Source organism: Pleurodeles waltl, chromosome 10 (assembly GCF_031143425.1).
Source record: "Pleurodeles waltl isolate 20211129_DDA chromosome 10, aPleWal1.hap1.20221129, whole genome shotgun sequence".
NCBI lineage: Eukaryota > Metazoa > Chordata > Amphibia > Caudata > Salamandridae > Pleurodeles > Pleurodeles waltl.
The window spans coordinates 337,890,381-337,917,213 of record NC_090449.1 but is presented as its reverse complement, the minus strand read 5'-3'; the positions used below and the strand labels follow the sequence as shown (position 1 = coordinate 337,917,213).

At 41.6% G+C, this 26,833-nt stretch overlaps 1 protein-coding gene across 3 annotated transcripts in view; it reads left to right on the top strand.

Moving 5' to 3' along the window:
* Positions 1–25,501, top strand: part of ABAT (4-aminobutyrate aminotransferase) — a 718,549-nt gene extending 693,048 nt beyond the window's left edge. For all 3 annotated transcript variants that reach the window (XM_069210537.1, XM_069210534.1, XM_069210535.1), the window contains exons 15-16: positions 3,419–3,530; positions 22,391–25,501. In XM_069210537.1, coding sequence (XP_069066638.1) covers positions 3,419–3,530; positions 22,391–22,512 — 234 coding nt within the window. In that variant the 3' untranslated portion in view covers positions 22,513–25,501. The remainder of the gene's footprint in view (positions 1–3,418; positions 3,531–22,390) is intronic.
* Positions 25,502–26,833: the final 1,332 nt, after the last annotated feature.

Sequence of the window (26,833 nt, the reverse complement as noted above, 5' to 3'; positions counted from 1 at the left end):
CCAAATGCTTAAATCGCATAGATCCCACATCCACACCCAAATGCCTGCGATGCAACCTGGCAGATGCTGGGTTCTACCACATGGTATGGGAATGCCCACCTTTGCACCTGGTGTGGGTCGTACAGCAGAATTGACAGTACATGTACTGATCCCCATCCCTGAATCCTGCTTACTTGGCATTCGTCCCAAAGCCAAGGGAGATAAACACCGACACTGCTTTATCAATCTCACATTTCTTCTGTTTAAAAGGCAGATTGCAATGCAGTGGAAGGCGACAGCTGCCCCGGACATTGAAAACGGGTTGAAAATGCTATTGCAGTGGGAACATGCGGAATCCTGTGTGCTGCGATCATTAGACTCTAAAGGTGTGGCAGGGGTAGGGTGTATGATTTGGGACACCTATATTGTGAACACTGAGTCCAAGAACGATGCATGCCCACCCTGAGAGGACTGCCTTGCAACCACAGTACCACCACTATAAGGTTGCAGACTACCTGACCCATGGGCTTCCTGTACAGCTGTAGCCCAGTGAGCACTGTATGCTGGAAACATAGGCAGGTTCCCATGACCTACGAACATTGTTACTTGACCTTGTGCTTACAGTTTGTTTATGTCTGATGTACCCCAGATCCAACGCACTTTTGATGTATAGCTTCTTCCTTCCCCTGTACATCTGCCTCCAAAGCAAGGATATCCTGGGAACTGCTCAGATATTACTCTCTGTTTTTTTGTTTCTGGCACTGGATCTTGCTCTGGTTATGTTTTGTCTCAGCACGGATCCAAGTTCTATGTTATTGTACTAGCTTCACTTCTGTTGTTGCTGTGAAATAATAAAAACAAATAAAAAAACTGAGGATGGCTGAATGAAACAAATCATCTGTAAAATGTTCTAAACGTTCTAATAGTTTTGTTCACTTTACAAACCGTTAAGATAACTACATTAATAACACAATTGACTAATGACAAGACCAATAGCTGTATCAAGTAAACAATCATTGAGACCTCCAGGTTAAGACTTTTTGCCTCAGTTTTGTGTTGCCTACTTTGTTAAGTAATTGTAGAGCTGTTCTAAGGCTATTATACCCCCTCAAACAATGGTAAATGGTTGCTTATCACAGGAACTTTCACGGCATGTGCTGCATTGGGCTGGAAACGTAGCAGCATTTGTTAAAATATTGAAGTAAACAGAACATAACGCAGTAACATACACAAATAAATATAATAACTTGAATAGAAGGACAATCACAACAGAACAATCAAAACAAAACACAACCACTGCAGCACAACGCAACAAAATGGCATTGCAATAATGAAGCACAAAAAACAGAGTAGCAGAAAAAACATTTCCGAGTTAGATTGTTTTATACTTCACTGTCACATACTCATTACAGCAGACAGCTGCTCAAATATAAACCATGAATAATGGCGTAGGCGCTTGCCTGGCTGTTCATTTTCCAGTTTAATTGGTGAAATATGCCAGTTTGTTGCATACTGTACCACAAGTTTTACCTTATTCAGTATCGGTTTTAACAATGTGTAAGATGTTCCGGACCGCAGTATTAAACCGTGATTGATGGCCAAGGATCTTTAGGAGGAGAAGGTTGGAAGGTAGGAGGACATGGGCTGCTGCTACGGCTGGTGCGTCCTCGTTCACATCAAAGTGCTGTGGTTCATCACAAACTGTCACTTTGATACAATTTTTCCAGTTCTAGAAGCGCAGATGGAATCGCACCTTTGGATGGTGACCATTCTGTCTAAATATGTGTAACCAGTTTAGTGGTTTCAGTACAGTTCTTAGTAGACGTACTTTGCCACTAAGCAGAGTAATACACTCTCTCCTCATCCACAAACCCTCCTCACTAGTTTACCTCATGTGGAAAAACAATTAGGCTGTAAGGATTACTTGAGAAGTGTCGGATAACCTGAGCAAGTGTGGGAGTTGTAACATTTTGTGCTCCCGTTAGGTAACAATTAGCACAAGTGGGTGTTGATTTGATGTTGTCACCTGGCAAGAAGGAAAATGTTATTAGAGGCTTTGGGAGAGCTACTGGCTTCTTGTGTACTAAATCACAGATCTAGAATTCTTTTAAACTGACACTCTCACCCCAGCGACTCAAATGGCAATGCTGATCAACTTTTGTGTGCAAACATTTTTTGGGGTTAAAATTTAATGAAAGAGCACCGCAAAATGGTGTTGCGTCACACAGCACCAAAACTCTGTAAATAAGGACATGGAACTGGACAGGAACTGTGCAGGGCAACATCACAAAATAAAATGATGGACTGAGTGTTGAAACTTTTCAAACACTCCCCCCTAATCACAGATCTGGGTTTAATCGATTGTTATTTTGTTTGCCACGTCACCCCAGTTCAGACCCAGCCACATGCAAATCAATCTTGACCCTGTTCCCCATGGAAACAGTCCAGCCCGAACTGCCAAGCCAGGTCCTCCCTGGACAGGATTCAGTCATCCTGGGACCGGTTTCAGGGTATCACCCTTCATCAGCCAGGCTAGCTTGAATACAGTGGCGCAGCAAGGAAGGGACCCACGTCTGGGCATACCCTAGCCACTTAGGACGCACAAGGCAACATCCCAAAATAAAATGATGGACGGATGTTGAAACTTTTCAAATACTCACCCCCAGTCACAGATCTGGATTTAATCCATTGTTCGTTTGCTTTCCATGTCACCCCAGCTCTGACCCAGCCATATACAAACTGGGGTGGCATGGTGAGCCAAAGGACAATGGATTAAACCCAGATCTGTGAGTGGAGATGAGTATTTGCATTGTTCAGCACTCCGTCCATCATCCTTTTGTGTCGCTACGGGAACTGTGCAGAACATCCATGGAATTCTATGCAAAGTCATATCTACTAATGTGGCGTGACCTTGCTTTGCATGAACCGTAGTGCCTAATAAAAGCTGATGCATACAGCTAGCTCAAGGATAATTAATTGCATGATTTCTTTAATGTGTGTGATATTCTCAAAATGAGACATATTCTGCGATTTTCCATTAGGTGGGTGTTTGATCACAGAAATTTGTACTTGAGGGTGTCCTTCAAGTAAAATGTTATGTAAAACACTACATGCTCGCCTTTGCCGCATGGTGCAACATTAAGTGTCACACAAAACAACTGATTATATCATCAACACACAACACTTTGTAAATATGGTGCTGAAGTTTTATTTTACCTTTTGCACTACACAGCACTCCAGGGTTTCCAACAAATTTGAGGTAAAATTTTGAAAAAATACAATGAAGTGTATGCATGGGCTTAATTATCCTGTTTCGACTTGTGTTAACAAGTCATGGAAAGGGAAGAAACAATAGAGATTCAAGATTGTGTGAATGCTGATTAAAGAAACGGGAGCAAAAGTAGAACTCCAATAAGTTGCATTTAATGTCTTTTTCCAGGCCCGCTATCCACACCTCATCAGCAGAGTGAGAGGAAGAGGGACATTCTGTTCGTTTGACACACCATCAGATGCGATAAGGAACAAGCTAATAGCTAATGCAAGAAATAAAGGTAAGGACGTAGACGTAGTGTTGTTTGTTCATCATTTCTGGGAAATGTCAGCAGACCCTTAATAGCAACATTTTTATGAATGTGACTACGGGATGGAGCTGAAAGAGGGCTTAATGAGTGAAGGGGTTAAAAGAACTAAAGATGACTAAACATGATACTGATTTAGGAGGATGTTCTGTGTTTCCTCAGGATGTTACAGTACACTAGAGGTATAACATTACTAAATCATTTTACTTATTTAAAGTCAGGCCTCTGTAAACATTGGGTCAGATGTACTAAGCTATTTTGCATCCGCAAAGTCTCTGCTTTACTAAATCGATCCTTTGCATCCACAAAATAGCTTTCTGGTATGTACCAAACCCAAATAGGGATTCGGTAACATGTTACCGAATTACAAGTGGGTTTTCGAGTACATACTAAGGGCCAGATGTAGCAAATTTTAAATTTGCGAGGTGCAAAGTGCGAGTCCATGCGACTCGCACTTTGCACCTCGCAAATTGGTATGCAGTATGGTGTCTCAGACACCGACTGCAACTCGCTATGGGGTCGCAATGACCCATCTCATGAATATTCATGAGGTGGGTCGCAAATTGCAGCCCCATAGCGAGTATAGGCACTCGCAAACATGGAGGCCTGCTGTCGTCAGCAGACCTCCATGTTCGTGACTGCTGTTAAATAAAGCATTTTTTTTTAAGTGTAGCCCGTTTTCCTTACCCGAAACCTTGGACCACTCCCTGCCCTGAAAAAATATTTGTGGGTCCAGTCACAAACTGGAAGGGGTCCCATGGGGACCCCTTCCAATTTGCGAGTGGGTTACCATCCATACTTGAAGTGGATGGTAACTGCGATGCCATTTGCGACCGCGTACGCGGTCGCAAATGGTATTGCATACCACTCAGACTCGCAAATAGGAAGGAAACACCCCTTCCTATTTGCGAGTCGGAAATGCATATTGCGAGTCGGTACCGATTTTCGCCGTTTGCGACGTGCAAATACTTTGCTACATCTGGCCCTAAATCCCTATTTTCAGAATGTTTGTTCAGGGGATCCCCTACACATAGCGATCCACAATGGTATGTATTAATATTTTGCAACCCATATCTGGTTGCAAAAAATATTTAATCAACTACACAAAGGTAGTGGTATCCAATTTACAGACTGGAAGGGGTCTGAAAGGGACCCATCTCCTTTGTGAATGTTGACCGAAGCATTTTGTAGGAGTAAGTAGTGATCCCGTGGCCCACTGCTTACTCCTAAGCATAGTTTGCAAAGCTTCTCCTTTTTTTAAACTCATTTGGCTGTTGAAAGAATAATGGGCTGCATTTTACAAAAAACGCACTCTAATAAAATGCAATCACAGAGAATGTAGTCTGCTGACTCCAGGATGCAACAATCCTTGTGATGGCATCCAGTTGCAGTGAGTTGCAATTTGCGTCTCACCTTCTGACTATTGTTGAGGTCTGTTGCATTGTGACCCACTATGATTCTGAATCTTACAAACTAAACTATGGGCCAGATTTACAAGGCCCTAGCGGCTCTTAGAACCACACTAGTGTCATTATTATTCTTTTTACGCTAATGTTACGTTAAGAAGGCCATTCGCCTCCATATTTACAAAGTGTTGCAATGCTGGCATTGTGCCACTTTGTAACCCTTTGCGCCACTTTTTACCTGCACCAGATATAATGTATGCAAGAGGGGTGTTCCCACGCAGGAAGGCCGCAAGAAATGGCACAGTGAACTTTACAAGATTTCACTGCAACATTTTTTCCGTCATTTATAATGCCTGCTTGGGGCAGGCGTTAAAGTGATGGGCCCATAGTAGCCAATGTGCCTCCTTAGTGCTTTGCTGCACTAGTGCCATATTTTATGGCACTAATCCAGCAAAGCTGCACAATAGCATCAGAAATTATGACGCTATTGTGGAAACAAGTTCCATGGTGCACCATATTGTAAATGCAGCGCAGCCATGGTGTCGTTAGGTGGGGCAGGGGCGGCACAAGAAAAGTGGTGCGTTGGGACTGATGCGCCACTTTATTGTAGATCTGGCCCTATGAGTACATGGGTTGGTTCGCAAAATTCAACACTGATGACAGAAATACTGCCTACAAGTTGTGACCAGTATTATTTGACGATTGCTTACTACACCTGACCTACTGATTGTTCAATTATACAAAATGATTATGGCAAAGTCAATGTGCGCCCTGTTTGAAAACGGCCTTGTGCATGTCAGATGGCCCTATTCCGCTTTGGAGGACATTTAAGCCCTCATTATGACAGTGTCGGTAAAAACCACCTACAGCCACGCCGACCGCCACCAAAACACAGTCACTGTGGCTACCAGCTGACCGCCATATTGTGACCGTAGCTGGAATTCCGCAAGAAGGTTGGTGGAATTCCGGCTACGGTCATGGTGGCGGACGGCGATAAGGTGGCGCCCGCTGCCAGCAGCAGTGCCACGCCAGTAGACTGCCACAGACCGCATCATAACCCATGAGACGGCCTGGCGGTGTTCTGTCGGCGGACGCTGCTGCTGGCAGCAGCGCCCCGTCCTGTGTCCTGCCAGAGGACCACATGAACACAGGTAAGTCGGGTACTCCGACAGGGGATGGGGGTGTTGTGTGTGTGTGTGTGAGGGGGTGTGTGTGTATGTTTGTGTGTGGTGAATGTGGGTGTGCGTTGCGTGTGCTATGTGTGTGCATGTGTAAATGTGAGTGTGCCTGTCTGTTGTGTTGTGTGAATGCGTGGGTGCATGTATAAATGTAAGTGTGTGTGAATGGATGTATGCATGCGTGGGTGAATGTGGGTATGCATGTGTATGATGGTGCATGAATGTGCGTGTATTTTGGGGGGTCAGGAGGGTGGGGGTGGGCTCTGGGGATGGGGGCGGGAAAGACCTCTATCAGTGACATGGAAGGAATTCCTAGTCACTGATAGTGCCTACCGCCATGGTTTTCATGGCGGTTTAGAAGCCACAAAAACCATGGCGGTAGGTGGGGTCATAATCCCGTGGGTGGGACAGTGACAGCCGCCATGGCGGATGGAGTGGTAGATTGGCGGTTTGGCGTGAGCCAAACTGCCAATGTCATATTTTGGGGAAAGGTACCACCAGCCTGTTGGCAGTACTTTTCTCCAAAATACCGCCGTCTGCCAGGGTCATAATGAGGGTCTTGGTGTTGAACACAAACAGCAGAATCTACTTGCCCACAAAAAAGTAAAGCAGGCCTAAATGTTATGCTTCAAAAAAAATTACGCATTGTAACTTCACTTAGGGTATATACAGAAGTGTATATTCAGCTATAAAATGGATGACTTTTTCAAATGCTTGGGATCATGTTTCTCTGGATGAGTGGTTTGACACTTAAGTTCCAATTAATTTTCCTGTTAATTGAAGTAGATTTGTTTAATAGACATGGATGAGAGCAAAGTTGTATTTCTTTTATTGTATTTACAAGAGTTTCAACTGTTACAGAATCTCCTGTTGCATTTTTTTCTTCCTTCTGGTTTAATTAAAAGTTTGAACTGGTGCATTGGCATTTACACCTAATTCCGCATGAGGTGCAGGGTTGTGTCTGGCATTTCTGGGTTTCTGCTAAGAAATATGATTGTAAAGTAGTTAAGGTGGGAGAGAATTTACCAAGGATATTCTATTAGGCCTCACCTCTTTACATGCACCACACAGGGCCAGTCCACTAATAGGTGAACATCAATATCTCCTGGAGTCTGGCTCCATCTGCAGTCTTGTAAGCTAGATCCTGACTGGTCTTTTAATGCAACCTCACTTTCCCCACCCCCTCTCGAAAGACATCATGTAAGGTGACCCCTTAAGGCTCCAGCCCCAGCAGTCAACACAATTTACATTCTATATCAAGTCCTGTGCACTACTGTCTTGCAGGATGGTCATATGTGTGCTTATTAGGAAATCGATGCATGGATATCAGAATTATTATTATTTTTACATTTATGTAGCATGATTACACCAATAGTTGTTTGGGAGCTTTACAAATAATGTGTTGACATCAGTAGTTTACAAGTAACAGGTAGGTAGGATTATTTAAACATGGAAGTACTAATGTAAGTAATTCGTTTGAGATAAATGTATGTTATGACAGAGGGAACATCAAGGAAACATTAGCTTCAGGATTGTCTCAAAAGGTGAGCTCTGAGTTTTCAGAAGGCAGTAATCAAAGGTATATTTCCTAATAAAGTGTGTCTGAGTTCCTCATGAAAGAGGTGCTTCAGAGAATGATTGTTTGTGGGCAGCCGAGGTTCTGAATTCAGGCATTTCCAAGAGCAGTGAATTTCAGCATATTAGCTCTCCTGGCCCTCAAGAGCTGGTGAGTAGTATGGCGAGGAAAGGAGGCCTGTCATTGTGCATGACCGTGTGTGCAAGGCAGCAGGTTTTTAACTGTATTCTTGCAGGAGTAGGGAGCCAGTGGCAGTCTTGGGGAATCGGGATGATGTGGTTGAATCTTTTGCAGCCAGGGACTGCATTTTAAATTGGTTGGGTGAGATGATGTGGTGACTTTTTCTTGAGATTGTTTTGATGGAAATATATACTGTTATGGGCATTTTATTCATATGTGGGATGAGAGAGAGATTTGTGTCTAGTATGAATCCAAAAGAGGATGGGAAACCAGCTACATTTAGCAAATGTAGGATGATTTTGTCGATTCTGTTCTTCAGGGAGTTGCATAAAAGGAAGAATTTTGCATGGCAAAGGGTTGAGAATGTGGAAGTTCCTTTTAGCCCAGTTTTCAGGAATGTACATATATGGTATCTCTTAGCAAAATCTGAAATGCTAAAAGCATCCTAGGGAAGGGATGTCGACTGTTAGACCTGACAGCCTTAGGGTGGCCATTCCCAACTTTCTGCCTACCTTCCTCTACTTTTCTGACACTGTTTTTCTGGTTTTAGGACTCTGCACACTTTACCACTACTAACCAGTGCTAAAGTGCATATGCGCTCTCCGTTAAACATGGTAACATTAGATTATCCCCAATTGGCATATTTGATTTACTTATAAGCCCCTAGTAAAGTGCACTGCCTGTGCCCAGGCCCTGTAAATTAAGTGCTAGCACTGATTGTCCCACCCACATAAGTAGCCCCTTAACCGTGTCTCAGGCCTGCCATAGCAAGGCCTGTGTGTGCAGTTTCACTGCCACTTTGACTTGGTATTTAAAAGTACTTGCCAAGCCTTAAAATCCCCTTTTTCTACATATGTCACCCCTAAGGTAGGCCATAGGTAACCCGTAGGGCAGGGTGCTATGTAGGTAAAGGCAGGACATGTACATATGTGGTTTATATGTGCTGATAGTGAAAAACTCCTAAATTCGTTTTCCACTACTGTGAGGCCTGCTCCTTTCATAGACTAGCATTAGGACTACCCTCATATACTTTTTGAGTGGTAGATTCTGATCTGAAAGGGGTAACCAGGTCATATTTAGTATGGCTAAAATGGTAATAGAAAGTCCTGCTTATTGGTGAGGTTGGATTTTATATTACTATTTTAGAAATGCCACTTTTAAGAAGTGAGCGTTTTTCTGCAGTTAAAAAACATCGGTGCCTTATAGCCTGTCTCCAATCAACGTCTGTGCTGGGCAGGTTGACAGCTCCCTTGTGCATTTCACCCAGACAACCACAAACACAGGACACTCAGTCACAATGCACTCATCTGCATATTGAATGGGTCTTCTTAGGCTGGAAGGGTAGAGGACCTGACACATTTCAAAGGCCAGTGGCCTGCCCTCACACAGTGGACTGCCAAACCCCCTACTGGGACCTGGCAGACAGGACTGAACTGAAAGAAGAACTTGTGCACTTCAAAACCACTCTATGAAGTCTCCCCCACTTCAAAGGCATTTTGGGGTATATAAACCGGGTCTCTGACCCCACCAACTCAGACACTTCTCGATCTACACATGCATTCTGTCAAGTGGAACTGCCTGGCTGCTGCAAAGACTCATCTGGACTGCTCTGCTGAAAAGGACTGCAGCCTTGCTGGCCTCTGACTCTACTGAGAAGGACTCTGCCTTCCTCAAAAGTGCTCTCCAATGGCTTGGATTGAACTTGCCTCCTGTTTTCTGAAGTCTCACGGCCAAAAAGACTTCATCTCTCCAGGAAACTCCTTGTGCGTCGAAAATTGATGCACCGTCTGCCGAAATCAAAGCGAAGCCTGCATTGCGACAGAGAAATCACCGCACAGCCGACCGGAACAATGCAGCCCTGACTGGAAATTCCATGTAGCACCTGCCTTGCGACGGAAAATTCTATGCGTTGCCTACCGAATCGATGCAGCACCCGTGCCTTCTTCCAGCACATCAAGGATTTTGCCCACATCATCCCTGGACATCAATATATCCCCACACCGCAGTGAGGAACCAAGACTGCATGCTGAAAAATAACGCAAACCCCATGCATCGTGAAAAGAAACGCTATATCGTCTGTGTCGTGACAACAAAATTCAGTGCAACACCCTATTTTCCATGCATTTCCTCCTCTACGGTCCCCACGCTTTGTAATTTTTAATGCATACCAGGTACTGTGTGTAACAAAGAGACAACTGGTTAATTCTAAGGATTAAGACTCTTTTAAGCCTTTTAAAAGTAATATTTCAACTTGTGCTTATTGGATCTTTGTCATTTTTACCTTATGTTATTTAGATAAATATTATTATCTATTTTTCTAAACCTGTGTGGTGAATGTTTGTGGTGTTTCCATTGTGTTACTGTATGATTTATTGCACAAATACTTTACACATTGAATTCTAAGTTAAACCTGACTGCTCAGTGCCAACCTACTAGAGGGTGGACACAGGATAATTTGGATTGTGTGTAGAATCTTGGCACCCTTCGCTTGGTTTGATATCTGAAGTGTTTATGCAAGGATATAAATCCCCTGTGAGTTTAAATAAGAATTATTGCAATAAATCCTAATTTACAGGAAAAAAAGGCAATATCAGCTATAGTTAAAAGTTATGAACTGTGTGCTACCACTGGACAGTGTACAAAGAAAATAGGTAAGGTCTGGTACCAAATAACGTAACAAGTCAAGCATAATTAGATAAATATTACAAAAAAAATTAAAATAGTCCTAGTATGATACAAATCGCCAACACAATTTGTAAATCAGTTAAAAGAGTATTAAGTTGCAATCTCACCAAAAACAGTATTTATAAAGTTTCGGTGTTTTCTGAATGGTGCTAATTGATAAGTGTATTTTGTGTTTCCTTTACTATAATTCAGACATCTGACAATTACACCTATTGAAATGTCCAAAAAAGATCAAAGAAACATTGATTGAAGGGTTCAAGTTTAATTATGAAACCAGAACAAGAGAACAGAAGGAAACATTCATATGTAAAGAAGAACAGTACAGTGGGCACAATGTTAATGAGAGCAACAGAGGAAAAGTGGAAATAATGCAATGCCAATGTGATAGTCACTTTTGTATGAATGAAGCAGTTGGTCTTCTACTCTTTTCCTTATAAGATATTTTATTTATTTAGCTACTCTGCATCGTGAAACCAACACTGTTGGGTTCAGAGTCATTTCCCTCTATGACCAGATGTTTGATTTTTTCATGCGCTCCATGGAAACATTTTCTGCAATAAGTCTGTGTTCTTTCTGAAGTAGGATACCTGGTGGATAAAGACAATAAGATTGATGCTACATAGGCACATACTGTCCACTCTCTATTTCAGCTGGGATTTCAGTTGTCTGGGCAGGGTTAGTGCAGTAAGCAGCCAAAGATATTGTGAACAGGCCAGCAGTAGTTGTCTGAACCCCTAAGGAGTACTTTCAGAGCAGCATTATGAAGGGCCTTCTCCTTAAGGAACTTAGGGCCAGATGTAACAATTTCCGAATCGCAAAATCGGATGCAGAACGGTGTCTGCGAATCACAATGGGGTCGCAAAGACCCTCCTCATTAATATTAATGAGGTGGGTCGCATTTTGCGACCCCATTGTGATTCCCTGCACTCACAGGGATGGTGGCCTGCTGGAGACAGCAGACCTCCATGTCTGTGACTGCTTTTTAAATTAAACAGTTTTTTTTTTCTGTATTGCAGCCCGTTTTCCTTAAAGGAAAACGAGTTGCAATACAAAAAAATAACGAAACCATTTGGTTTTGTTTTTTCAGAGTAGGCAGTGGTCCCTTGGACCACTGCCTGCTCTGAAAAAACATTTATGGCAGCATTCACAAAGGGGAAGGGGTCCCCTGGGGACCCCTTCCCTTTTGCGATTGGGTTACCTCCAGTGTGACACTGGTGGTAACTGCGAATTGCTTTGCGACCGCGTTCGCGGTCACAAAGCAATTTAGCATCGCGGTGCGAGTCACAAATAGGAAGGGGACAACCCTTCCTATTTGCAAGTCGCATTCCCATTTTGTGAGTCGGTACCGACTCGCAAAATGAGAATGAGCATCGCGATGTGCGTTTTGCATGGCGCAAACTGCGATTTTTGCAGTTTGCACCATGCAAAACGCTACCTACATCTGGCCCTTAATTTGTTGCCTACTCTAGCAAGTCTTGTTCTGAACCTCCAAGAGTGGAGTTTTGAACTGCAAAAGAAGGTCTCTCATATTTCAGGCTCTGTGTCTGTGAAAAGACTCTTTATGTTTCTTCACATCTCTTCTTCATGATTGTTCTCCTTAGTACCAGTGCAGTGCAAATAAACTGACAGTGTGAGTGCCACGGTGAAAACAAGATGGCAGCACTTAAGTACATTCTACATTCTGCAGTTTTTCCTTTTAGTTGTGCACTTTAGACAGATAATTGGCAGTGTATCCCACCACTTAGGCCACCAAAGGGTCTTAGTCCTTTTTACTAAGGCAAAGATAAATCCACATATGATGCTACTCACTACCAAAGACACGTAGTACTTGCCAAACAACAGACTGGTTTGCAGGTGCTTTGTAGGGTTCCGATGCAAAGAGATCCACTGCTCTAGCTGATTTACTAGGGTTGCTTTTCTCTGCTCTGTATCACAGACCCCTTTTGTAGCCAAGCCAACATAGCGACTGAAAGGCGTTTTTGAGAAAATGCCGTCTCCTCCCTTCTCCTTCCTACACGTTTGATCAAAGAACTTGACAACCCAGTGCTAGAGGGTTAGAAGCAAAAAAAACCTCTGCGTCAAATATGTCAGATATAATCATTAGGGAATTAAAATAATGAGCCTGCACCGTATTAACGGTGGCACAACCTACCCACCATTGAACGGAATGATCTTATCTTTCTCAAAAAAGCTTTGAAGTCTTCTGGGTAGCTGTCATCCCAAAACACGTTTAGAGATATTCATTTTTTAAATGTTACTAGGAGGGCGGCAACAAGTGTTTATTTAATGTTTAATAAATCGCAAATAAAATTAGAGGTTGTATTAGAAGCTTTATCAGTGTGCCAAGTTGGTCTGACCATTCTACGTGCAATGTGTAAAATATGATATGGACATTGTGTAACTTTCAAAGCATTGTTCATCTAGTCTTTTATACTTTTGGGGTCACCATGAAGTCTGGCTAGCAAAGTATGTCTCCCTATAAACAGGCATCAACGCATCACTTCGGCTAGACATTTTGGGACACTATTCACTAAGAATTGGCTTCCCTGTGACAAGCTATGTTTTTTGCACTTGGTTTTTAAGACGTTATGCCGAAGTCAGGATCCTCAATGCCCACAAACAAAGGTTTGGCATCAGAAATAGACTTGCAACTGGTCAAGATTTACTAGATTTGGCCTGCATGACTTCAGCTGGTCCCTTGCTCTAGGATAATTCCCTATTTCTCAGCATATCAGTGAAGCTAATTGTGAAAGAGCAACAGACATCACTGCAGGATCTCACATGTAGACTCCAGCTAAATGTTATTGGAGTGGTGTCCCAAAATGAGGCATCCTTTGTAGGAAAATGGGGATATAGGATTGGTTCCTTGCGTGTGCCTATGTATTACCCAACCAGTGATCCTTGAAAAAAAGTTAGGCAATGCTCTACTGGCTGCCTCAGGCACACAAACATTCCAACACCACTGACGCATTCCCCTATGTTCCTGTACTTGGCAAATCGTGGTATGGTGCCTCCTGCACTACACCTTGTCCCTAGTAACCATTTGCCTGGCTGGGCATAAGTGTATGTATAAACAAAGGGACATCCCAGGACCTGAACAACTAAAACAGTTTTTGCATTATCAGCTAGAAAGGCCACATATGTTTCAGCCTCTTAATCGGGTCAAGTAGGAGACAATTATAGTCTGCAACAGAGCTAACGCGATCAAGCCTCAAATAAAAGGTAAAGAGAAAAGTGTAAGGAAAATGTTAGGGGTGTAAATTATAAATGTATTTATGTGTTTTTGTAAAGCCTGTATGTGTTTTTGTAAAGCCTGTATGTGTTTTTGTAAAGCCTGTATGTGTTTTTTGTAAAGCCTGTATAGCATCACTATAATATGAGAGAATTATAGGTACCGATGTTAGTGCCTATTGCTTAGATACAGTCCAATCCCAAGGAGCTAATTTGTAGCCAAGGTATTCAAGTAGCCGAACTTCATTATTTAGTAACTCAAAAAAGAAACTGTAGACTTCATCTGGAAATTTGGCAATTTCAGTACTTCAGTTGCAAATGGGTTCCTCCCATTTAGTTCACCAGGATTCTATTTTTGAGCACCTAGTTTTTGGACCTTTGCTGTAGGTGAGGCTTAACTAACGTTGTCTCACTCATGGTAATTTCACAGTAATTATATGGAGCGTGTTTACCACCAGTTTCACCTCTTAAGATAAGCTCTCTGCAGTGCAGCTAAAGTAGGGGGCACTGGACTGGTTACATGTGAACATGCATGTGCGCATGTGTGCGGGCTGCACAAATGAAACTGCAGTATTGCACAGCCTGGTAATTGTGCCCAGAGGGCCTAGTGCAGAAGGGACTCTGCAAGGATAGGTCCTGGCCTGGGTAGGCCTTATAATATTTGTTGGTATTCATAGAAAGCTCAGTAGGGTTCACAGGTAAATCTATAGGCCCAGATTTAAGAGGTCTAGTGCCACTTTAGCGTCGCTTTAGTGTCATTTTTTTACGTTAAGGTGGCCTTTTATCGGCGCCAAATTTACCAAGTAGCGCAATGCATGCTTTGCGCGACTTTGTAGCCCTTTGCACTACATTATCCATGCACTACGCATAATGTATGCAAAGGGGGCGTTCCCCCATTAGGGATGCTGAAAAAAAGTTTGCAAAGAAATGTAAGAGATTTCTTTGCGTAATTTGTTTGGCACTTTTAACACCTGCTTAGAGCAGACGTTAAAAGGAGCACACCGTCGTTCACAGTGGGCCCCTATGTACTGTTTTGGCGATAACCCTGAACAGTACAGCAATAGCCTAAAGAATGTTGACGCTATTGCCCCCTACTGATATGGTGCACACATGGTGGCAGTAGGGGGTGCTAAGGGGTGCTATGAAAGTGGCGCTGCACTGGGTGCAGCACCACTTTCCTTAAATCTGCTCCATAGTGCTTTCACTGCATTATACATATAGGTAAAATCTGCCTTAAAGTGCAGTTCTGCACTGCTTAGGCCTACGCTGTGCAGCAAGGTATCAAACTGGGGTAGAATATGTATGCCAAGTTTGAATATGCAGATCCCAACACATATAAACATCTTATATTATGTCAAGAATTGACATGTTTCTTTGCTCAGTACATAATCAGATTCCTGGTTTTTGTCCCACCTTCCAGGCTATGGTAGTTACTTTGTCCCACGGCAGAGGGAACAAGGACCTCCCCACACAGAGAGAGTAATTACTGGTGATTGACCTGGCTCCTAGGAGAGGAAAGTGACATAGGGAAAATTTGCATGTGATAATTAGCTTGTCACACTGCCCCTGAACTGGGTCAGTCCAGGCCCACTAAACAAAGGAGGAAGCACAGACATCTGTAGCCAAAACAGTAGGGGCTCTCCTATAGATGTTTTGGTGGGAAGGGATATGGCAGAGATGTCAGCTAGGGTTGGAGCTGAGGTGCTCAGAGAAGCTCTTCACAGAGAAAAAATGAAGGCCCCAAATTGAAGTGTTCCAGAAAGCTATGCAGGAGGGTTGGGATGGGGTGAAGGGGTGATGTGGCATCCTAAAATTAGCAAGCTGGAAAGAGGACCCACCTGATGACCTACTAAGATGGAATAAGGACTTTGAAATGAGCTGACCCCAGGACTGCAATGGGTCTGGCCAGCAGTTCGGGTCTCCATATGCCCACTGAGGACCAGGTGGAGAAGACCCAGATTCCACTGTCACCCTGGGTGTCCTGCAAGATAGCCTTTGGGCTCTGAGGCCAGGGAGTGCAGGCAGGAGGGTGTTCGTTTGGTTAGTTGCATAGAGTATACGTTAGATATCCTCACCAGCAGGAGACGAGCAGCAGGAGCCAAGAGAGGAGAAGACTGGTACTGGGAGCCAGTAAATCCAGCTTCCCATAAAGTGCACCCTTTGGAGGCCAGGAGGCCTATTGAAAACACTTGTTATATCTAGAGCTCTCCATAAGGAGCAAAATGATCAAATATGGTGAAAATCAGGCCAATGGGGCGAAGGTATGGCCCTTTAAAGTTTTTACCTTTTACCCAGTGAGAAATGGATCAAGTGAGGCTCTACCAATATTTCTCTTCGAACCCCCCGTGGTGGACAGGGCACAGGGATCAGCACATCTTGATTTAATTGAAATCCTTGGGGAGAGTGGCCTGCATGACTTCGCCTCCGCGATCCAGCTTTTTTGCACCTGGGAGTCAAAACCCTGGGGCCTGCAGTCATAAACTCCCTCAGAGGCTGACGGACAGGAGACCAAAAACTCAGGTGCCACTTACAGCACCGGTGCACCCTTTCTCTACTGCTCCCAAGGTGGCCAGGGCCTGGAAGCAATGCTCTGCAGCTCCTTCGTCACCCATGTCTGTGGGGTGCAAAGTGCGCACATTTTCGGCTCCCCGCCAACGCTCCACACAGGCAGGACAAGTATTAGCAGTTGGGTTTCACACTGGTCACTGGACCACAGCATCAGCACCCCAAAAGGTAAAAAAAAGATGTGATGCGCTGTTGCATTGTAAAAGTGAAGCAGAGAGAGCTGTTAATCGGAAATTCATAAAGTCGGTTTGAGAGGCGCTCCATTATGCACTGTGGGGCCTAATCTGCACATTTTGTACTGCTCTGTTGTGCCACTATCTGGGCAGGGACACCATCCAATGAACTGCAAAAATGTTGGGGGATGGGGGTGTTTGCAGGAGTTGCACAGCCCGTCAGTAATGTTTACTATAGTGACCAAAAGTCTCTTGGGATCAATTAAGGATGATCCCGGGAGAGGCTGAACATGTATTTAAAGCACTCTTTGAATTGAACTTGTGTTCTTATGCGGTGGGGAGCTGAGACTCCAGTGATTGGTCATATGGCTACATTTTGTGGCCTGAATGTGTAAAAGAACAACTCTGACACATGGTTGAGATTGTTTTTAAAATTGCTTTATTTGAAATGCTCGATTGTTGATACATAAGTAATCCTGTAATATAAATGTGACTTCTTCACAAAGCCAATAGGCCTGCTTTATCTATAATGACACACCCTTATATTGTGATGTTGCATCAGGTATAGAAGGGGTGTCTTGTTATTATGGAGGTCAGCACCCCTTAAGGGTAAAACAAGATTTAGGGGTGTCACTAAAACTCTTTTCATTTATATCATATATAGATTTGTAAGCTAACGTGTAGTATTTAGTAGTCTGTGTGTAATAAATGTACTTTTCCTTTTGAAAGAAAAAGCACTGAAACAACAATCATTTATTTAGTGTTGTTGTTGCATGCTAGTGAATGGGGATTGCTAACCCACACCACCTCCCCTGAGTAGGCCTTGGGCTGGCCTGCTTCACTACCTTGAGAGAGTCAAATGCCTAATGGGTACTTGATCTCCAGTAAAGAGACAATTGTGGACCTTTTACTTATGAAGAACTCACATCCTTTGCAACTAATAATCCAGTTTCTTACAACTTCTGATTGGGGACACATTTCATACACTGATCACAAACAAATTATTTAATGTGCTTTTTATCTACATGAAGTGGGAAAGGCCCACTGAAGTATATTGCTGACCTGAATGGGTAAAACTCCATGTGCAGCGGCCAAAAGTCTTATGCAAATTATCTGGTACATTGATTACTAGTCCTGCCAAAATCTGGAAAGGAGTGGCAATCACATATGTGTAATACAAACGGTGCAAACTTAGACTACACTTTGGGAGGTGCATGAAATGTTCCAGAGGACAAAACCATGTGTCAATAATGACTGACCCTACGACCAGATCCAGCAAAACAAAATCACATTTTTTGTTAAGTTAGCAAAAGTAAAAATAGTAATAAAAAAGTAAAAAGTTTCGAATGTTGGAACTGCCATGAGTCTCAAGGTAATATGTACCGTACCATATGATGTATGGATGTAAGTTTGCTTTTCTAATGCGGTCTTGGATTCAGTCACACACAGAATATATTTTACATCTCTACATAAACGTGGGCTTTACAGCAGTGTTGGAAATCTTTGCAGACGATCTACTACTAGGTCTAAGCTTACCAGATCTATACCTAGCTCACTTACAGTCTTATGAGACTGGAAGAGAGCAGGTCGCCTTTCTGTACACAGCTGATGGACCTGGACTGGATTAACTGGAGGGGCTGACGACATAATGCTTAATGCATCAAAACGAACAGTCTCCGTCCTAAAAAGAGAAAAAACACACTCTGAATTGTGATCCCGGTCATACTCATTACCTGAAGAGATATCCTATAATTTATGTTTAGTCGTACACCCAGAAGGTCTACTTTGCCCTTTTATCTTCTTTAGAATTCAATATGATAGTAGACTTGGACTAGCAATTCGACTCTTATCTCGGTTTCTGTCGGTTATTATTGTATAATATTTAGTATTGGTTCTGTTGACTTTTCTATAGCCCTTGTAAATAATTCAATAAAACTATTTAAAACAAAAATACTGAACAGTAAAAGACCAGAAAGAATATTTAATCAAAGTGTAATGAAAATAATGGTCAGTGCTGAATACTGGTGGCTAAATAAAGAAAATGGCGGTGAGCCATTACCTCATAGGCCATGTGCTTTTATCAACAGAAGACAGTTGTTATTTTTATCTCCATTTGTGCACTTTAGAGCATTTGAAAGACATCTGGATAGAACTGGAATTGTACATAACGGGTCCTTTTGTGGCGCGAAATCACATGAAGAATGAGATTTTTGGTCTGGTGGATTGTCACACTAAGCGACTACAAATATTATTTGTACAAAATTAAACATTGAGTGCAGTCACTGAGCTCATGACTGATGTAATCATTAGTGAAGAAGGACCTGTGAGACTGTATCTGGTAGTAGTGTTTAGAAAGCTTCATGTTGCTTGGCCAACTCAGTGGTTTTCATTTTTGTTCTCCACCTAACAGATAAAATGCAGATTTGTATTTGCCTGGCATGAAACTGACTCTGCCCGAACCCACCTTTAGAAACAGGGTCCTGTCAGGAAATCTCCCCGGTTTTTAGTTGTACAAGTCAGTGGTGCTCATTTCAGTCAGCTCCAGGAGGATGACCGACTGAGCCTAGTTTGCCTAGCATGTGACTAACTGTTAGTCAGCTCTACTAGCAGAGCCAGGGGAAAAAACTCTGCATTTCAATGTCAGTCAACTCATTTATACTCATTGTGTTAATAACATGGTGAATACAAGCATTCACCACTCGGGCCTACCACTACCATAAATCTACCAATCAATCAGTGTCGTCCTGTTTGTCTTCTGAGACAATCCTTTTTTTGTTCCTTTTTGCAGCCATTGCAGGCAGTAGGTTAATCTACTTCAGCAGGTCAATGTAACAGCTGCATTGATTTCTCTGCACCTTGTACTTCACCAATTAGAATCCCAGGTAAATAACTCAGAGAGAGAATGTAGCTGTGGACTGATATATATGTGTAACCTTACGGTCACTGACTCAAGTTTTACAGATGTAGAAGTCATTACGCAAGTACAGATCCGGGGTTCCAATTCCAAAATGTAATTTTTAATTGCACCTGGAGTACACAATTGTATTTCACCAGTAGTCTGGACCGGTGCAAGGATTTTAACAAATACAGCCAAAAAAGAACTTTTGTCGGTGTGTGTGCTCCCTGTCACCTTACAAAAAAGACAATTCTTCAGCTTGTTTCGATGCTACCTTGTTGTAGTTCCTTAACGTTTTTGCTTTACGTTGCCTCGTTGCATGCAGGGAGCATTTTTATATATATATATATATATATATATATATATATATATATATATATACCGTAGGTAACTCAGGTGGTTAACATTAGAGTTGTAGAGATATGACGATCTGATTCATTTGAATATTGCTCAGCAGGCAGATGTCCTGTCCCCATAAGACCCGGATCCAATACCAGATATCATAGACGACATCTCTATGTAATTCAGTGGGCCCCTCCTCACATCTTTTATATAAGTAAACTGAATACAGTTCAGTGGCCTGATAATATCTCTGCATTGATTAAAACAAAGAAAGACAATTCAGGTTGTGGTATCTGTTTTATTATTTTTATTTAATTATGCTGGGTAATTATGCAAAGTTTTTTAAATGTTTTAAACCGATTTGGGCACATTGGGAGTGAGATTAATGAATAGGAGCATAGCCCATGTGGGAGCTCCATAATAACTCAAGGTAACTAAAAAGCAAATTCCTATAGCTTTGCACTTCTGTAATTGATATACTGCAGTGGTTTCGGGCTCATGGATGTGTGATGCATTGTTTTGTATTAAAGCCCCAGCAGTATAAACTTAGTGGTACTGCTGATACAAACTTTAAAAAACCTAAGGGCCTGATTTAGATCTCGGCAAAGGGGTTACCCAGTGGCAACGGTGACCGATATCCCGTCCGCCGAAATCGTAATACCATTGTTGTCTTTGGTGTTTAGATTTTAGCGGACGGGATATCCGTCACTGTTGCGGCTGAGTAACCCCTCCGCTGACATCTAAATCAGGCCCTAAGACTCTTTGCAAAGGCTGTATTTCTCAAAAAAGCTGGAGCTTCAGCTCTTTCCAGAATAACCTTCAGTGCTGGAAGGATCTGACTCCTCAGTGGCCATGTGTACCTTTTGAGCATCATAAGTGCGATTTGCTTTTTGATCAGTGAAGAGACGATTACGAGCTCAGACCCATTGCCACGGTACCTTTATTTGGACCCTATTTGCAGGCCGAGAGTTGTCGGATGTGCTTTGGTTCTTGCTCTTATGTTAAATGTATGAATGATGGGTTGGCCTTTTGTAGAACCAGTCAGTGCAGTAATGTATAAACTGCTACTACGTAATATTTGTCTGATTAAGCGAAACGTTTGCAACTTGCAGTTTTTCAAGTAGATTTGACATAGGAGCCTTCAGGCGTCAATACATAGATAGAATGGTGTCTGTCTATACTTGTCTATATTGGTATTTATCAAGTGCAAACCTAAACCCCCAAAGGAGAACTTGTGGCGCTGAGCTGCAAGGAGGGTCAAAAAGAACACTTCAGTTTAGATAGAGTTGCAGTCAACAAGCCAAGTTGTAAAACTTTTTCGGTATTTGGTAAAATCACTTTCAGCTTTGAGCTTCTGTGGTGTGTTCTACAGGATTTCATCTGTCTCTGGTAAGACTTCTTCTGTCAGATGCTTTTCAGTCACATTAGCGGGACTATCAATAGTCTGGCACCCAATTGTGAAAGGTTTAATATCTGGAACTAAACAAGGCGACCACAGCTCTACCGGGAATCACCCTTAGAAAATGTCTAGTATTTAGCTTATTTTAGAGCACCTACAAACCAGCCAAATTATTTGAGGGAACTTGAGCCATCTTAAATGCTGAGTATATTAAAATGCAGATCCATGGCACAATAGTTACTAGGAAAAGCAACTTTAAAATAGCACAGAACTGTATTGAATAATAATAAAAGAACATTTACATAAGATTGACGAACCTCTGAAGAATTACTTGCCTTTTCATTGCCAAAGGTCTAGTGACTTGCTGCAGTCATACAAAATGCATTTTTTAGTGATTACCTGTCTGTATGACAAACATTTGACTATTTCTCACTTTAGTGCAGGCTAAGTTGCGTATGTCTGAAATGTGGAGTAAGCCATCTAATGTACCTACAAAGAATTCCTTGCCTTTTCCTTTCCTAAAGCCAATGATTCGCTGGAGTCATAAAAGATGCAGCTTTTTGTGATTGCTTGTCTATATGATACACATTAACGTATTTTGTCACTTTAGTTCAGGCTAATTTGAATTATGTCTGAAATGTGGAGTAAAACAATATTGATGAAGACTTGATGAGCAAAAGACTTCCAATATGTGGAGCAGGATGAAGACCCGAAACTCGTCCTCCTTGAGGATCAGCTTTTTCGCATCCAGTAGGATGTGCTGCAGTGCTGTATGACTCCTCATTTATAGCTGCACAGGAGGCAATTGATGTCAATATGCTCTTGAAACTGGATATACACATTTTTACCTGCGGTTTAACTGATGAAGGGGATTTGATTGATAGGTTGCTAGCTGGGTAGATCATTGGGGTCCAAATTGCTTTTCTTGAGGGACAGGAAGACCTATTATTTTGAGAGCATTTGGCAAAATGTTTTGAGCTTGCTAAAACGTATTTACAGTTAAGGTTGCTGTATGTGCTTTGCCCTTCAGAAACTATTGGGTGGGCATAGAAAATATGATGTTTTTGAAAGTGATTGGATTCATGTGACATCTTTATTTAAGAGCACTTTAAAAGTGTAGTTGAATGCTTGGCATTATGGTCCTCTGATTGGTCCTACTGTTGTGTTACCTTGATGATTTAACCTATATTTTGCTATTACAGGTGTTGTGCTCGGAGGCTCTGGTGAGAGGTCGATCCGTTTCCGCCCAACACTAGTCTTCAGGGAACACCATGCACACCTCTTCTTGAATATTTTTGATGGCGTCTTAGCAGATTTCATATGAACTTCACTTTCTATGTTTGAATCATTCAGAAGATGGAGAAAAGCTTCAATTAACCTAATTCTACATGCGGACACTAAGAATGTTAACTGAAAATATTTGCTGTCCACCAGCGTGAATTACCTTGAACCCTTTATTTTTAATAACAACTATCTTCATAGATACACAAAGTAGATTTCTGTTAACTCCGCAGTGTTTGTCCAGAATGGACCGTATTTTTTAGTACTTTAGTAGAAACATGCATGATAGCTTTGGAGTTATTTACCTATCAGACCACAAAAGTGGGAGTTATGGTATTGTCTGGGTGGGACAGGAAAGGGAGGTGCGCAAGGAAGTTTTAGGGGGGGGGAAGCAGCTAAAGTGAACAGGGCGCATGTGTTCTCAAGCTGCTGCTCACATTTGGAAAAATGCTAAAAAAAGACAGCATATTCTAATTACAAAATAGAACGATATTTGTTCTTATTGCTTTGTTACTGCTGTAAAATCTAATTTTCCAGCAAGTGAGCTGTGGACCTTTTAATGGAAAGAAAAAACACTGACAAATACAGCGAGAGCTTATTGTCACACCTTCCGTTGGCCAAAACACAGGAGTAAAGACAAAAGATTTAATAAATACTTATTGCCGCCTATCATTTGGCTCAGTTATATGAATAATATTCAGGACAGGTTTTTTTGTCATGCAATGCCAGGGCTTAAGTTTCCTAACATGTTTAAACGAGACATAGCTAAGCTCATGGAGTAAGAGATTTTAAATAGAAATATTAATATCTTCATATATGGCATCAGTATCTACAGTTATTTGTAGGAATAATAATACCCTTTTGTGAGCAGAACAAACCATGCTTGGGCCTTCAGCTGGCATTTCGGATGACCCAGAGTTTCATAATAAGCACCCCAAACATATACCCTCTATTAAAAAGGCAATAGCATTCATTGATGCCAGGATATGTTGTGGCAAAGTTGTATGAAAACAATAAACGCAAAAAAGAACTATAAAGTGATATAAACATAAGAGCATCTGGAGAGGAGAAGACGTTGATGTCAGGATGTACTTCAGTGTTCAAAATTCAATATTGTATAACAAAAAAAATAATCCACTCAGACCAAAGATGCACAGACAGCTCTGAGAAATATGGGCTGTTCTGTTTTTTTTAAACAGAAAAGTGAGAGAAACATTGTTTCTTACAAGGCCAGTAAATTTTAAAAATAATATCAGACCAGAAAAGATCATAAAACACAGCAATTTTAACCCAGGCCTTTATACTTGTGAATGTTAGAGTTAATACGGTCACCAGAAAGTATATTTTAATTTTACATTCATTAATTTTAGGAATGTGTAAAATAGTTATGTGACTGACCAACCACTATTTTGTTAGGCCAGCAATTCAATACCCGTTCTTTTGGTTATGTCAGTCTTTTTTTGCTATAAGTATTTCAGACTTTAGCACGGCAGATTCACCAGTAGTGGATGAGAAGTAAGTCATGTTGTTTATTTCTATCTTCGAGATTCCTGTGTTTGTGAAGGAAGGTGTCCTGGTTTTAAGTCACAGGATTGTTGCCGTGATGAAAGGCAGTGAGATTTCCCATAACAAGAAATGTTAGTTATTTGATCTAATGATTGTGGGCCACAAAGTTTTATCATTTCTCTTGTTACTTTTGTGTTTCTGAAACTCTTCCACTTTCCTGGTTGTTTCTAATTTCCAGTCAATTATTGTAGACTTTATCACTCCACTTGACACTAAATGGTATGAACCTATACAGGTCCCTTCAGTGAACTTCACAAGACAGCTGCGGAAACATATGTTAAGGGCAGGTTTGGGTCACCTTGAGCCTTCGGCTGTGTTAGGCTACTCTGGGAATTATTTTAACACCTGGGGTATCTTGGGGTATGAGGATATTTTAGTTTTTGAATCAGACAGGAACAATATAAATGTCAGGAACATAATTTGTCTGAAACGTCCTTGTATTACATGAATCCAATATACATACATTGGCTAGCTCCTGACCAGCCTTTTAGAAGGGTTGTCTGGGCAGAGGTTGTCGTAACTTTGCTTGGCACAGAAGTCAGACATTTTTATATTCTTCTCTTTACGTCATTTGTCATGTAAGCTGCAACTTAAGAACATATGTGTTGTGTTGAACTTACTAAAAATGTATGCATAAATTAGTTGATCTTGGTTTCTAAAAAATATTAAACTGAGATTACAAGCATACAAATATACCTGAATACATGGCCTATGGTGATTGCCTATCCAATGAGATTATTGCAGGAGAGTTTTTACTCCATAGTTGGTATGTTAAGTATATTTCTTAAAGAAAGCTTAACTCTTATTGAAACGCAAGCACTTGATTAAGCCGTATTTCAAATCACGGAATGGCTGCCATAACTACATTTCTGTATCATACTAACGTAGTACAGTCTGTTTCCAAGTCGTTTTGTGTTTACTGTATGATGAGCCATTGAGTGGGGTAAGTGATCTCGGCCTGGAATAGAGTTGGGTGCTAACACAGAATTCTCCGATTTGTGGAGGAGGGACTAGCCCCCTTCAGCAGTGAATATGCAGGCAGAAGTACATCTGCCAAAGGAAGATATGGCTCTGCAATTTTGCCAGTGCATTCTTCACCAAATGAGACTCATCCAACAGAGGAAGTGGAAGTTTTTCCATAAATCATAGGATATCCCATTACCTCACAATTCTACTAAGGAAACCTGCCCTTTTCAGACTTGTTCCTGCCACTTCCTGAGCAGAGTTAAATTTGTGCATAATATAGAATACACTTAAGCAAGAGTTGGAGGGTGACAAAATCGAATGCACTGCAAGGAGGACACACGCTGAGAAATAAATCACTTGTTTTAATTGTTGTTAAATGTGCCAAATAAGTATTAAAACGGTAATGACAATTCGTGTTGTAATCTTTTACATGCATATATGAATGAAATACACCTCATATGCAAAGCAGAATTCTAGAAATAAAAGATACTTTATCAATACTTTTCGTCAGGGGCATGAGAGTCTGTTGTGGTTTTGAGTGCCCCCCATTTTGTTACATTGTGAATGAGGGAGGGTGCATGTATGTGTGTAAGGCCATCATAAATGTGTCACTGTACTTGTTCCAATTTGACGTTCCTACAAAGAGGAAACGGCTATGTTTCTAAATAACATATTTTATTTTAAATAATTACACAAAAGAGGTTGAAATACATCTGAGGCTAAGGTCACATCAGAGCACCCACTTTTGAAGACGACTGTTTGCTATAAAAATGTAATTGCGCTACGGAAAATGTGCATCTCTGGTTCGTGCAGATGCAAACTGCACATTATTTGCTCAGAAATGAAAAAGAGGGGGTGGAGCAGTCAGATGATGGCACTGGTATATGGAAAATGAGAAGAATCAAAGAAAGGCACTCCAAATAAGGGAAATGTTTACAAAGGAATTTGTGTCAATAGAACGACAACTGCTTCACAGATAAAGAGCAAAACGTTTGCTCAAGTTTTGCCTAAAAACTGTGCCAACGCCAGACATCCTCAAAGATTTCCCTATTTACCCTTGACCAATTTTCCTATGGTCATCTCACCTGTAAGCGTTTTGCACATTGGCGGATGTCGCATTAATCATTTGCTCATGGGCAATCTGCCAATGCAAAGTTAACAACATTGTACAATGTAGGCCTGACTCATTCTGCTCCATTTCAATTCTATTTATGAATTTGCCTCACTTAATTTATAAAAAAACGAGAAGAATTTCTGATTGAAAGCCAAGAAATAAAACTCAGAATAAATAAATAAATGAATTCCTGCAATGAGGTGGTGTAAGCTGAGAGGGGAATAATAAGCCACTCTTCTAGTACAGCGCTTGTGCAAGGTATTTAGAAACTTTTACATTTTCTTGTATTAAATCCATTGTTATTTTTTTTTTTTATTTGCCTTATTTACTAATATATAATGGTCTCACATTGTATTACCAGAGACAAGTCCGAAAGCTCTCCTAAGACTTGCTGTGACAACCAGGCCCCTATAGCTTAGGGTCCAAGTTACCCGCCAGTCTTAGTTTAATCATTGAACAGAACAATGGGCCTGATTTAGAGTTTGGCAGATGGGTTACTCTGTCACAAACATGAAGCTTACATAGTCCATCCACCATATTTCAATTTCCATAGGATATAATGGAATCTTAATACGGCGGACAGGATATCCGTCATATTTGTGACAGAGAAACCCCATCTTCCAAACTATATCAGGCCAGATATTTGGCTTGCCATTTTTGTAACTTCATCCATATATCTTGTACTTCCATTGTGGGGCTAAGGCCTAGTTCCAGTCTG